Genomic DNA, 15,550 nt, shown 5'->3' on the forward strand with positions numbered 1-15,550 from the left:
TTAGGGATAGGGTTGGGGTTAGGTAAAAGGTAAAAGGTTGCAAGGCTTCTGGGTCTTAGTTACCCGGGTAATTTTTGTAAAAATCGTCGTGGAAGCATTCTAAATCAGGAACTACGAAATAATTAAACCATCTTAACCCATAAAAGCAGGAAATATGTCACAATGCCCACTAGGATCAGCAGTAACTTTTATCGCAAATTTTCTTTTTTTTATTTATTGTTACGTATTTAAATAATTCTTATAAAACACTTCATCTTCATAAACGTGGTCTTTTAGAAGATCAACAGTTTGGATTTTAGGAATAACCTACTGAAATTCTGTAATACAAAAATGCCTAAGCGAGCTAAATCTATCGCCAAAAAACCCGACGCACTTTTTATAATCCATAATTAAAACACCTTGACTTTTCGACAAAATATTAGGTTTGGGTCTGAAATCGACAAGATATTATGTTTGGGTAACTGGCACCAATTCAAGAAAGAACTGTGGCCTCTAGAAATAAGCAATTTCGTTAGGTCAAAATAAAGTCAAAATTTCATAAAAATAAAGTTAAATTTTTTTTAGGTTAAAATAAAAATGGGCCTAGTAATAATGCTGTATATCTATAGTGCGACGCTTCCAATTTTCTTAATATTAATCTTTTGCTTTCAACTTTGTCCAGTGATTGAAAACAAGAATACTGGGCATAAACACGACTACTTCGCTGTAGCAAGGTAATTGAGGCAACAGTTAGTTTTGCGGTCGCACCCTATATACTGCATAATTTAAAGTTTTATTGTTAATTTTTTCAGTAAAAAAATTGTGTTTAAGAAATTGAACAACCACCCATACAACCGTGAATTTGAACAATCCCCCATACAAATTCAATTCAATTTTATTATTTTGGCACATAACGTTGATATAACAACAAAAGCTATACGATTATTTAATATGCCAGGAGGCACCGATACAACCAACAGGTTTACCAGTCAAGGTGCCCCCTTTTACAATATATATTAGCAAACACAAGAATTATTTAAACGTATTTATACTAATTATTTAAATTATTATAAGTTTTTAATTTATTTACTAGTAAGACTCGGAAAAGATCATCCCGACACCAACAAATGAAGCATGCGAAAACAACAAATGCATATATACCAGGAAATAAACTATATCAAATAATAATGCTAAAGAAAAACAAATATTACTGGAGTAGTGAAATAGCAAGTTAGAATAATTGGAGCAATGTAGCTTTGTATTTAATTTTAAATTGGTGAAATGATAATGATTTTAAATTGATATCAATATTTCCCCATAGCACTGGTCCTAAATAATTGCCTAGTATCCTTTACCTAGTAAAATGATCGTGTATATCATAAATTTTAGTAAAGTAAAGGCTAAATGTGGGAGGTAAAGCATACAAAGTGTTATAGTCAGCTCGTGGCAAATCTGTCTCTTTTACTGTTCCTCAAAAATGTTGCCTAATCGTAACGCAAAGTATTTAAAAATTAAAATAGTCATTTTCTGAGGCAACTTTGAAAGGTCCACGTGTAAAACTTAAAAAGCCAGGATCGATACGGACCAAGGTTATCTAGTTCAGGGCTTCAAGTGTGGCTTGCGGCCAGGGCCGTAACTTCGTAAGTTGCGCCCCCCCTGCAAACTCTATACCAGGGGTGTCCAACAAGCGGCACGCGACCTAATAAAAAATGGCACGCAATCCCCAATACTTAGTTTGTTATTCAGCCAATTGTCAAAAAATACTTAATATTTTAGATCTATAAAACATTTTGCCTAACCCTAAACCCCACCTCTACATCACTAACTCCCCTAATAATTTCAACCCTAACCCAATTTCAAACCTTACCCATTACCCACCAATAGCCCCGAAGGGCCAATAAGTCAGGTGCCAAAACAGCGACGCCCTTCAAACTATAGTGCGCATAAAATGCGACACCAAAACGGCCGATCGTCCCAGGTCCCATACCTACTTCCCACAGTTTCAGGAGTTATTTAGGCCTTATTCCGACAGATTTATGTCTTATTCAGACGATTAAGTTCTTAATCTGTCGTGAGTATTACTGCATATTTGGCTTTAATACTGTGGTATTATTGTTTTTTCTGCTTTAGGTATTGTTGCTTTTTAGGTCAATTGCTGTGTGTTCCCAAATTAGATTTAGAATTTACATCAATATTTTCACTTAGGTGTTACCAATAAATGTAAAGTTGACAAGAAGCGTCGCAAATTTAACAAGGATTGGATGCCCAAGTACTTTTTACAACATTAGCCGCCATTATGCGACAAAACATGCAAGCTATGGCAGTACGATTATTGTATCAATTCAGTAATCTGGCCCGCCAAGTACTTAATTATACCATAACAGGCCCACAGACTGGAGAAGTTGCCCGCCCCTGCTATAACATTATATTGTAGTGGAGGCTAGCATTCACATAACTATAAAGTTTGGTGTGAAGAAACAACAAGCAAAAGTCAGCTCACCGACGGACATTCAGATGCAGTAATGCGCACTGCTAACTATACGTTTTCATTATGAAAAAAACACTTTTATTATCAGAAAGAATTAGTTACTAAACTTTGGCACGGGAAGAGGTTATAAGATAAAAATTGGCACGCCAGTATGTTTGAGTTGGACACCACTGCTCTATAGACCAAGGCGGATGTGATCATCTTATCATTTGAATTGTCGGCACTGGTCGAGAATCCTAAATCTTTTTACAATAACGAAACAAGGTGTCAAATTTAAATTGCAAGAATCAAACAAATCTGGAAAAATAAATATAATAATGATGTTTGACCCAACCGAACCCAAACTCGCATCTTAATCTAAATAATGTTAGCAATATATATAACCCCGGACGAAAATTTGGTAGGATTGTGGACCAGCGCCGAACTTTTATAATACAAATCATTCTAAAAAACCTTTATGTGGAAATTACTAAAATAAATGTTGTTATACCTTTACAAGCCCAGGAAGATTTAAACGGGAAATTGTTAAAAGATAACTTATGTGAATCGGCGGTAAACGCGGGAAAAGAGTACCCAACCATTTCTGCAATAGCAGGTGATTAAATATTTTTCTTTTGCACAAAATATTCGCGTAAAGCGTCATTCTCGAGATTGACGACTTTTTCCAAATGTCCATCCCTCTTATTGTTATGGATGTTTTTCGTCCTGCAGTGTCTTGTATTGAGACGCGAATAATGATTCATGTAAAATCATCAAGCACATTCATTCCATTAAACGTGCGACATAATTTTTATAAATAATTTTGTGTTTTTAGGCTAATTAGGTATTTGCTTCACTGAAAACATTTGTTGTTCACTCAACTGCCCCTTTATATTTGAAATAGGTCGTTTATTTTCAATGAACATTAATTGTTAAAAAAATCAGTCACGTGGAGATCGGCAATTAAATCCATTTCTTTTAAAAAAGGGGGTCGCAGAGCATTACATTTTCAAGTCCTGAATTCTAGTTGAATAGACCTGCAGTGGCATACTTTTATGAATTGATACGTAGCCTACTACGCATACGTATTACGTACCTTTACCTTTAACGTGTGGCGCATGCGGTTCTCCAATCAATTTTATGCAGCTCTTATGTTAAGGTAGCATTTGATTTTTTGTGGACGTGTAGTGTCAATTGTCGTGTGCTTAATTGTTTGCCTATTTTAACTACTTCAGTGGAAAAAAATTTCGCGCTTCAAAACACATTTTCCAATATGTCCATAGACAGTTTAAACATTTTTTTTTAGAATAATCACGCCGTGCGTCTCATGGCAATTTGGTAAAATAGGGGGCAAAGACTTTTGTCGCCTACCCTTAAATGTATTTATCCTGTTTTCCGTTGCATATTTTCGCACGCGACTTATTTTAGGGCGTCACATTTTTACCAATCCCATTCAAACAAACAATAGGCTACCCAGTTCTAACCAAACCCAGCTCCTTTTCCTTTTTGTTTAGTGAAGTAAACAGAATTTAGAAACTTTGACAGTGTGTTGGCATTTATTGAGAAATCCTGCAGTGGTACTAACAATTCGCTTATATGTAGCCTTGGTAGTTTTGTTAGTGTGCAAAATCCATAATAAATCTAGCTGAGCAAAGGTAGGCTACGTGTGTTAAGTGAGGCAGAAACAGGGTGGTTTTATTTCTGCATATGTACAAGGTTATGCTCTTTGCAGTTAACTAAGTAAGAAATGTTTTGTCTTTGACTGAATGGCCATCCCAATTCGCGTGAGTTCCATGCCATAGCCTACAGAAATACACGAAAAATTTCCACTTAATAAGTTTCCAACACATGGCGTCTTTGGGCTAAGATGATACACAAGCGCATAAATACTTCAAGGTTAAGAAAAGAGAACATGCTTTGCACTCACGTCAAATTAATGCCAAAAAACATGCGGCATAGCGTCGTGCCCAGTTTATAAAAAAGGTAGCAGACCGGAAAATTTCAATTCACAGGGAGGATTAAGCCCACAATTCCGATTTAAATGTCTACCATAAAAATTACGTCAAATTTGTAAACTTCGCCGTATATGAGCAACATCTTACCTAAAATCTGAAACTTAACATATATAAGCAAATGATTTTACGTGCAAAAATTCAGCAAAATAACACAATTTTATTAAACATTATAAAATAATAAAACTTAACTTCAACCAAGTTATTTAAAACGATAAATAAAGCCCAAGTAAAGTCATTTGTTTAAAACACATACCGATAAGTCAATTCATTTTGCCGAAAAGACTTGAGTCAATTCAAGTCATTTATCTACGAAGCAGCTACTTGATGAGCAAAACGTTCTTTAAGTTGTTCTTATTTCATAATGTGAGAAAGAACTTATTTATGATTAAAATTATTTATGGCCTAATTGGTCCCCTTTGGAGAATAAGAATTACTCCTTCAATGAGTACGCCCCTGTTGCTAAGTTGTTGACTGCGATAGAAACACAGGCTTTTTCACAGTTGAAGGCTACTGTTGTGTGCTGTTTCGTCACTGCACAAAATCGTGTCGTACTACGAACAATCATACGGTACTTTTTCGGATACAAAGCCATGCGTAAAATATAAGTGCTTATGGCTTGTATACAATTTACACAACACTAGTCTGTGATACTATGCCAACTACTTTGAAAAGATGCTGGATGTATTTACACGACATTTATTTACATTCGTATAACACAGGGTTGGGCTGGTAGCGAAGTCATTCAAATTAAGCAGTGTAGGCCTGTATATACATTCAAATTTAGCCATGCTATAGAATGACGTTTACGAATTAATAAAAGTACAATTCTTTCAAAAAACTTCAACTGTTCAATTGACTAGACTAGACACAGACTATTTGCATTTCATTGATAGTGTCTCAGGATATAGTTAAATTTACCACCATATGTGTCGCAACAAATTATGTAAACAAAGTTTATATTTCTGACTTACAAGCTATATTAACATATTATAAAGGCATATCATTTATCATAATGTGACAATTTGACGAACTATTACTTATTTTAAACCTATTACATTATGTTAAAGGTTTCATGATACGGCCGGTTGTTTCAACGCGCAGCTAATAAGGAATCCACTCTGAAATGATGTATTTCCGCGCAAAGAAATAGATTTTTAAAATAGTTGAAATTGTAACATAAATACATATGGGTTAAATTAATAGAAAAATCCTTCAGTATATATTATTTATCATCAATTAGATTACTCTTATGCACAATTTTAAGATTACTTTAGTAGAGACAGTGTATTCCTATTTAGGCGGATGAATATTCCAATTCTACGCCGATAAAGGCACGAGTTGCGTTTTACTAGTTTGCCTATTTGTAATTATTTTTACCTATTCAGTATACTGCAGTAAAGGTTCAATGTAGCGATATCGAAAAGTTATATAAAAAGAGAGAAAAAATACTTTAAATCAACATGGATTTAAAAACTGTCCAGGATCAGCTAAAAAATGACATTTTAAAGCATCAGGTATTTATTTTGGTTTGGTTGGTGGTTATGTATTGATTGGCTCGGCGTAAAGAACGAAATTCTTTGCCGCTGCTTTCTAAACAAGTAGCAGGATACTTTATTTTACAAAAGAATAATATTGTAACTATCCATATAAACTGTATTTTTTTGGTAATTTAATTATTTTTATAATACATATGTTTCTAAAAATATTCTATGCTGGAAACAAAGATAAAAAATAGTTGCTGTTATATGATTATATCTAATAAATTACGCGTTAGCACTTGGGACAAGAGATCGTGTTATATGCGTTTGAGATGTCCTCTTCTAATGCCTGCAGACGGATAACGGTTATAAGGGAGCGGCGTTGCGTTATAAACTGGGCCACTTCGCAACGCTCGATGCGCGGTGCGTGACGTCACACAAGCCGTATGGTGAACAAAATGAGTGACGCGCGAGCTCTTATCGGAAATGTTCGGGCAAGTTCGCGTAGCAGTTTTTCCAATGAAATAACTTAAAACGATTCCACTGCGAAATTGCGTAACTTGAACTTGGCGGCAAATTAGAACACAATCAAACACATTATGGCTGTGTTTTTTGGAAACGAAAAATTATATTCATTGCCGAGCACATTTTCCTCGTATTATTAAATACTCCTTCGTTTGCAGGATGTCATGGCTAAACTGAGAAAAAATCCAAAGGTACGTTTTGTGCAAATAACAAAGTTTAAAAAAATATTTTATTTCACAACAAAGTATTTGTCGTTGTTTAGAACCAATTACTGCAATCAAGTTTAAGAGAGATACAGCAACACATAGCTGAACTTGGACATAAACAAAAGCAATTAAAATCTGCTGTAAAAGATACCACGAATCGCATTAAAACAGGTACCACATTGGACATGCTTTAACAAGAATAATTGCTTATTCAACAACAACAAAAAGGATTAAAACGTTTTTGAAAGATAGAAAAAGTTATATTTATATAAAACGTTTCATGTTAAAATATTTATTTGCAATTTGTTTCACCTTGCCTATCAGCCCTTTTAAGTCTCCTTACAATTGTTGTTAGCCATAAATATATATTTACCTTACACTATTGCATTTATTACAGATAAAATGCCTGTTAAACAAACCTTTATTGATGAAAAACGAAAACCAAGTGGCACACCTGGATTCATAAAGTTAGCACCAAAGCCCACCAATCAACCAATGCACTTGGTTATTTCAGAAGGAAATAAGCAACAACAAGGTCTTGCTATTACTTCTTCAGCTCAAATTGATGCTCAAACTTCACAAATTAAGAGCACTGTACACACTAGCCAAAACGTTTTAACAGACAAATCTGATCACCATCCTGCAACACTAAAGAATACGAACAATGACTGTATTGTAAAGAGAGAAGTTAATCAAAAGTCTAATTCCCCTCAAAAACAATATGGTGCTATCAATCTAACAAAACGACTGGGAAAAGAGGTTGCGTTAATATCTAGTGCGACTGTTGCAAGTGGAAATCAAAGTTCACCTGGAAACCTTCTTGTCCAAGCTCCAGTCCAAATTAAGGTTTGGCATGCTTTTAATGTTAACACTAAATATATAAGAACTATTAAAATATTTGTGATTTGTTTCAGGTATCAGGACCTGTTGCTGTAACTAATCCTTCCTATGTGCTGTTGTCAACCAAAACCATTAATCCTGGTAACAACCCAACTGTTTTGAGGTCAGATAATGTTATTCTCAGATGAAAACATAAAAATCCTTTAATTAGATTAAACCTAATCCCTAAATAAAAAATAAAATTAATTAAAAAAATACTCTAATTATAATCCAATATATCATTTTACTAAAAAAGCGCAGCAATTTAAAAAAGTTCTTGTTAGAAATTGTTAGTTACCAAACAGGTTGCTGCATAAAGGAAAATCAACAAATGGGTCTATTTCAATTAAGTCACCACCCGGAAAACTTCTGTCCATTCAACCAAAATCTTTAACACAGTCAGCTTCAGGATCAGGTAAGCAATAAATGCTCATATTTGGCTTAGCAAATTGTGAATAAACTAGAATGTCTGTTGAAAAATATTATGAAAACTATATTTTTGCAACCCATTTTTCCCTGAAAAAACGTTGATGAATACCATTCTTTTACATTCCTTGAATATGATTTTTCGCAGCACATGTGTGGTTTAACGTTGCCGGCTCAGGACAAGGAAACACCGCAAAAAGGTTTATACCGGCTGCAATCAGAGCATCTACTGGTGATGGAGTGTTTCAAAAGTATAGAATTTTAGATGGCCGCATCGGTTCTGCAGTAAAACCAGTTGCACCTCTACCAAGTAAATAAACTTTTTTAATGTTTTTAGTAAATCTACTACAAAGTTAATATATTTTTCTAGAACAGTTCATTTATTGAATCAAAACTTTTATTGTTATACAATAAACAAAAGTATTTCAAATCCAATGCTGTAAAATACAGGTGCGGAAATCACATTATAAACAGATACCATATTGGACATGCTTTAACAAAAAAAAAAAAAAAAAAAAAAAAAAAAACGAAATTCAAGTTTATATTTTATGTTAACTTTTCATGTTAAGATATTTATTTACAATTTGTTTTTCTTTGCCCTAAGTAAAAAAAAAAATATATTGATAATATTAACTATATAGTGTATACAGATTATTTTTTGTTTATTGTTAATCTGACGTTACCTTTTACAGAGCAATCCAGTGATGAAGTTAAACACGTAACAGAAAACAAAATCTCACCTGTTCCATCTGCCCCTGCATTATCACCAAGGAACAGTCATGGTTCTAACTCTGGTGCCTCATCTCCAATTCTTTCCGATGCAGAAAATAAAGCAAGTTAAACCAGTTGGTTATACGTGTTTTGCATCTCTCTAAAGTGTTTTAACTTAATCTATTTTTTGCTTCAATATTTCTACCAGTCAAAACCGTCAATAAACATGCCAAGGTGCTACCTATGGCTTTAGAGTTTTTAACGTTAATTGCAGTTTAATATCACGTGTTCCACCCACCCAAAATATGAAATGACGTCTAACTTTGTTACTAATCCGTAGAGCCGCTTATAACCTACGACACCAACCTTGCAGAAAGCGCGATTCTTAAGCGTGATCGGCCTTGTGTCAAAAGAGAAGGCGGGCCGCATCAGAAGCCGGCGCTACGGCAAGAGACGTTCCACCGTGAACCCGGTTTACAGCGGCGGTATTTACGTGTCGACCACTGGGGCGGATACGACCAAGCGCATGTTGCCTCCTGACCTGCTCGGCTTTGAGGAGTTGCCCGTTAAGCGACCTCGCGGTAAGTGTATTTGACAGTTCAATGTAATAAATAAAATTTAAAATAGGTATTACAGCCGGAAAGTGGTCTTTAACGTTTAGATAATATATGGGGCTTTCTTTCGCGTGCAAGGTGTAGTTTGTCACCCATTACCACGCACATATGGAATAGCCCGGAAAAACGACTCGCTTTTTGTCATGTCCAGTTTACTATCTCAAGGACATCCCGTGTGACGGCGCTTATTATGGAAATCCTGAATTACAAAATATACAATTCGAAAATGTCCATAAATGCCCGTCTAATGTGTTCATCATAAATAAATATATACACCACCATTATCTTATTTTACTTCCCTCCCCCCTTTACGAGTATCTTTGTGCTTTGTTTGTTTTCGTTTCTGTTGCTCAGAAAAATAGGACCGAGAATAAACTGCTATCTCTTTTAAACAATTCTACAAATGTTTACCACATAAAATTTATGTTTTTCCCTCATACCAAGTCACGCCGCTTTAAGCCGCTGAAAGATTTTAGCGTTTCCATATTGCCTTTTGCAACTGTCACCGGATCACGTCGTGACCTTCCTTTTGATCGGTACGTCGTAAAACGCTTCCCTTATTACATATCCACCGAGTAATACAAAAATTATGCTGAGTTTGGTTTACCGCATGGGTCGTTTTTCCTGCCATTTTATTGCGTATCGCCCAACAGTACAAACCCATCGAGTAAAACAAAAATGATGCTGAATTTGGCTTATCGTATGGGTCGTTTCTCGTGCAATTTTATTGCATATCGCCCAACAGTACAACCAAACCACAGGTCGCCCCCGGGGTTCGGGCAAGAATACATCGTCGTCGTTAGTTCCGACGCCTCAGCCGGCTCCTCAAAGCGGGAATGGCGGACGATGTCCGATCAGCGAAGAAGTGACGAAGATCATTGAGCTGGCGCGCCCCAAGCCGGCTTCAATCCCGCCTATCACCGCTCCTAGCACTTCGAAAGGCGGTACTGTGAACGCCAAGGGATCTGCGGTATGAAAATGCACTTTGCTAAAGCTTTAACCCTGTTTAAATGGAAAATTATGATGATAAACGATTTTTTTTATTCTTTCTTGCGTTTGTAGCTCTCGAATATTTTAAAACAGTCACTCCCAAACTGTGTGCCGCGGCACACTAGTGTGCCTCGAGAGATTGTCAAGTGTGCAACTTTATTAATTTATTTTATTTGCATTATATTTTATTCAACCTAGTGGTGGAAAATTTGCAATTTAACTTTATTCTTAAGGACCTAAGGGTGTTTGATGTGCCTTTTGTTATAAGTTAAGTTATACGGAATTTAGCCAGTCGCTTATTTTACGATCTTTCCAATATGTTTCCCACAGAAGCGAAGTGATTCGCACGAGGACCACTGTGCAGTGTGCAACGAAGCCGGACAAGTCCTTATGTGCGACACCTGCTCCCTCGTCTACCACATGGAGTGCCTGGACCCACCGCTCGTGGTCGTACCCACAGGGATGTGGTACTGTGGTTCGTGCAAAGATAAGGTGATCTTAGCGCAATCGGTTATGGCATTTAATATATTCTTGCCCCTCTAACGCCAAATGTCTGAACCTTTCATTTTATTCGGTTTTAAAAGTATATTTTACAGTGGTATAATCGACATCGGACAACTTTGTGTGGATTGTATTTGCATTAAAATTGTTAGTGTTCATTGAAAATAAAAATTGTTAGTGTTCATTGAAACCTTTGTAAATTGTAACCACGTATTTAGAATCTTAACCTTTATTTTTAAGAACACTTTTGATTTAATGTGCATACGTATGTTTATATATACATGTTGGCAGTTAGAAATCGCCAAATTCTAGTCATCATAGTTTAAAACACCATGTAAATAGCTTTTTAGTTTTTTAACAACGTCGTGATTTATTTGCAGTTCAGAGACAGTTCAACGGCCCCGCGCTGGCCCGGTTTAATTTCTGTCGTTCACGCCTACATTGCCTTTAACAATCGCCGTAACGCGGCGGTAGACAGAGCGCGCAAAAAGTCTGACCAGCACAAGGAAAAACACAAGCTCCTGCAACAGCAGATTAAAGCCATCGCATCCGTGTTGTTGGTATGCATTTTTTTCGTTTTTGGAGGCCTCGGCTTCAGGAACCTTGGATGTTTAGTGGTTCCAATGTTGTGTTGAAGTTGTGTTGAAATGCCCTCTGCTGTTCAAAAATGATTTTTTTGTAGGGTAAAGCTAATTTAAATTTATTTCGTTTCGTTCGGTTTCTACTATCATTTTTGTTCAACAAACATATTTCTAAACAACTTTATTTTTGCATGCAGACGAAAGTCAACAACAAGAATCGAGCTCGCGATTACGGACGGGCACTGACGTCATCTGTCAATCATCTCACCGAAACCGCGCGCACCGTAAAATCGCTGTTACGCAAAGGCAAGAGCGACTGGGCAGTTTGATAAAACACCTTCCCCAATATATTGCTACACACAAGTCGGATACGTGCAATAACCAGCACAATGCCCAGGCCTATCCTTTCTGCACAGGTTCTCAAGAACATTGTCTGTTGTAATCGTCTAGCCACCAGTGTAACATCAGTACTGGAATAAGTGCTAAAAAAGTACACACTGCCTATTATGTTTATTTATATTTTCTTGCAGCACAACTTTTCTTTTTTCCACCGCGCTTTCTGCTTTCATCTCAGCTTTTTTCAATTTAGTGGGAGTCACCTATGTTCTGTTCCTGTTGCTACACTGAAATACAAATTAAACAGCTTAAACGCTATGACACAAATATTGGGCTCTTGGAGTTATTTTAAAGGCGCTTTCGAAAATGTTTCTGCTCGCATCTCCTACTTTATTATAAGGAACCTGTTTTCCAGACTTCATGCTGTCGACGTAAACTAAACGCTGTGATTAGCTGATAGTACCTATACAATGACATAACTCAGCTCATTTGTGTTCATCACATTCTACTGTTTGTAAGATGATGTTTCCTGTGTTTTGTCTTTTGCAATGTTGCTTGTTGCAGTGAAACTCCAGCACTTCCCTTTGTTAAGTTATTGTGGACTGCTTACTTCCGCTCCAGCGTTACCGAGCTTCTTATTTCGACCTAATTATGGTGCTTCATGCTACAATAAACCTTCTTTATGACTTGACGACTGCTTAGTTTAGACCAGTGATTCTCAACCTTTTTTAGAGCAAGAGCCGCATTTCAAACCTAATGTTTGCAAGGAGCCGCATAAAAAACAACAGTAGGCATATAATTAAAAAATATTAAGAAAGCAACAAGAAAACATCAAATATACATTACGCTAGCCTAGGCTAACTAATTAACACTGTTTGCCATAGCTTGTCGATCAGGACTAAATATATTGTGACGTAACAAACCCACAAATTAAGAGCCGGATGGAAGTACCCGATAACATCAGTACTTCGTACTAGGAATCCTTGCTGATACAATTCATTAATTCTTGATTTCTCTTACTTACTTTGTTGCAATTCTGCTCCTTCTAACTAATTTTTCACTCGGTTAGAGAGCCGCAAAATGTACAGTTGAGAGCCGCATGCGGCTCTGAGAGCCGCGGTTGAGAATCACTGGTTTAGACAGTCCAACATAGGCCACCTTTTAAACGCAGGTGCCTTGTTTCTAGGCCCTTTTTTTGGTCACACTGCTTATTTATTATCGCGACCAATTTACCCTCTAGCTGCGCAAACTCACAGTACCATCAGAACATTTGCGCAGCAAAATTTGCCCTCGTCCAGTTGTACTGTCAGCTATCTGTCATTCAGCACTCAACTTTTATTATAAAAAGTATTTTAGTTACACAAATAAAACTTCAAGATATGTGAATTAAAATTGTACACTTTGATCGTGTTTTGGTACTTTTTTATAAAAATTCTACTAATCTCAAAGTTTGTAATTCTTCCGGAATTCTAAACTCTGCTATTCTGCCAAAAACAAACATTGCTCATTACAATGCTTTTAGATAAACGTAAAATATATGTGTACATTCTGCAGAGCTATACAATGTCTACTGCCAGGTGGTCGCGTGGGTTCCTGTCTGCTGTCAGTTTATCGCTAAGTTTCATTACTGATCAGACCAACTTGACTAATTCTTCATTTGTGACAATTGTTTGCCGCAATAAACTATATACAACGTTTTAATGCAAGGACTCCAACCATAAAACCGAAATAAGAACAACACAGCGTCGAAATAAAACACAGTTCGAATACCACCAAAATAGGACTACAACCTAATAGTACTAAACCCGTCAGAATAAAAACTTTACCAGAATTAGGCCTATACAATATTTTACACAACCCCAAACCCATCCCCTTAAGTACATCAATAAACCCCCTAATAATTTCAACCCTAACCCATTTTCTAACCCCAAATAGGGGCAAAAAAAACGGTGCCACAACAGCGACGCCATTCAAGCTAGGGCGCCAAAACGTCAACACCAAGACAGCCAATGCCAGACCCACGGCCCCTATCGTTCCATACCCTCTCCCTACAGTTTAAGGCGTTAGTCAGGCCTCATAACAACGATTTTAGGACTTATTTCGACAGGTTTATGTCGTATTCAGACGATTAAGTTCTTATTATGTGCTGTATATTACTACGTATTTGGTTTTATTATGTTATGGTTGGTCTTAATACTATGGTTGTATAGATTTTTCTGCTTAAGTTATTGCTGCTTTTTAGGTCTTATTGTGTGTTCCCCAATTTGGTCCATTCGATCAGTAATCTAACACTCATTTTGACATATCTGACTGCCGAAAATGCCTATGTTTAGGATAACATAACTTTGACTCCAGACTTGACTTTTTGTTTAGGTGATTAGGTCCAATATTCTCCACGAGCTAACCTCTTACTTAGTGATTTCCAACGGGACTTTTCTACCGAGAAGAAAAATATGAAATAGGCTACTGTAGGCTGCCAACACTAAAATTCGTTTTCAAATTATTTTTTTGTATTTGAAGTTATGGATTTTACCGATAGCTAACCTTTTATAGTATTTCCTTAGTTTTATGTTTGGAATTGTGAAAACAAATACTAGAATTAAGGGTATTATTTTTATTTAGGCTTAGACAGTGGTTCTTAACCTTTTTTCTTTCGTGGCCCATTTTCGTTGCACAAAAATTCTGTGGCCCAATAATTTTTTATGAAAAATCAAACTATAAAAAAGGTTTAAAACAAAAAATAGCGAAGCATATATCAAAACAGATTATGTATTCAACCATGCATTAGTGAGGTACTGGCTTTTGAACAAAAAAAATACGTTTCATTTACATTCCAAGCCATTATCCCTGTAAAATTAGGTATATTGACACAAATGAAACTAAATTCTTCAATAAATCTAGCTTTTTTAAATTGGTTTGTGGCCCACCTAAAAAGTTTCCACGGCCCACTGGTTGAGAACCACTTAACATATTAAGTAAGGTTGATTATACTACTTTCGTTGTGGTGCCATTTGCCTAAACGCCTGTAGCTGGCGTCGACCGGATGACTCAAATTACCTTTATTATTCGCATATTGAAGTTAAGAATGGTTCTCACTGAGTTTAGTGATCCCACAACTCGTTTCCTTACTTATATTAATGTATACCGTATAGTTCCTGCTCCACACAAATCTAGCCTCTGTTACATAGTTGCCATTTTTTTCTCACAGTAATCATCTAGATTTACCAAAAAAAAAATCTAAAAACATCTAGATTTTTATGGAGAAATCTAAAAAATAATCTAAAAATGATTTTTAAAAAATATTCAATACTTTTGGACAAAAAATCAACATCAAAAGCTTAATGCCGTATAAAGTTGCATAAAGGGACTTGCTTGATGCTTTAGATTTAAGACTTCTGCTTTATAAAACATTTTACTGAACATGACGAGTTACTGAAATTTCGATTTTATATCTCATCATTTTTTTTTTTCAATTTGCAAAAAAAAAACTTTTGAAATTACTGAAATATTTATCGTCAATAGCGAATCTGTCACTAATTTATATTATGCAATATATTTTTATAATAATCTAAAAAAACATCTAACATCTAGATTGTATAATTCTACATTTGGATTCAAACCTTCAAACCAAAACATCTAAATCAAGATCAAAATAATTTATAATGGCAACTATTCTCTGTTAGTAAGCTGCACTTTGCATGTGGTGAAAAACTTCTGTTTGTTGCCGAACAAAAACACTTGTTACTGAACAATGCGAAATCTTACCTATATTACAGTTAATACAAATGATGTGTTTTAGTTAACGTTAGCCTGGAGGGCAACAAAAAAATCTATTATCTCTC

General features: G+C 35.8%; 1 protein-coding gene across 1 annotated transcript; it reads left to right on the top strand.

The window, feature by feature from the left end:
- Nucleotides 1–1,159: 1,159 nt before the first annotated feature.
- LOC146147952 (uncharacterized) lies at nt 1,160–12,377 on the top strand. The gene is made up of 14 exons (XM_083387964.1): nt 1,160–1,183; nt 5,922–5,975; nt 6,623–6,655; nt 6,727–6,841; nt 7,068–7,516; nt 7,585–7,673; nt 7,855–7,964; nt 8,124–8,285; nt 8,668–8,807; nt 9,060–9,267; nt 10,062–10,270; nt 10,621–10,782; nt 11,172–11,351; nt 11,570–12,377. Exons 2-14 carry the CDS (start codon nt 5,922–5,924, stop codon nt 11,699–11,701), a joined length of 2,043 nt encoding a protein of 680 aa, XP_083244090.1. The 5' UTR covers nt 1,160–1,183; the 3' UTR covers nt 11,702–12,377.
- The last annotated feature ends 3,173 nt before the right edge of the window (nt 12,378–15,550 follow it).

This window comes from Ascidiella aspersa, chromosome 4 (genome assembly GCF_963924565.1).
Source record: "Ascidiella aspersa chromosome 4, kaAscAspe10.2, whole genome shotgun sequence".
NCBI lineage: Eukaryota > Metazoa > Chordata > Ascidiacea > Phlebobranchia > Ascidiidae > Ascidiella > Ascidiella aspersa.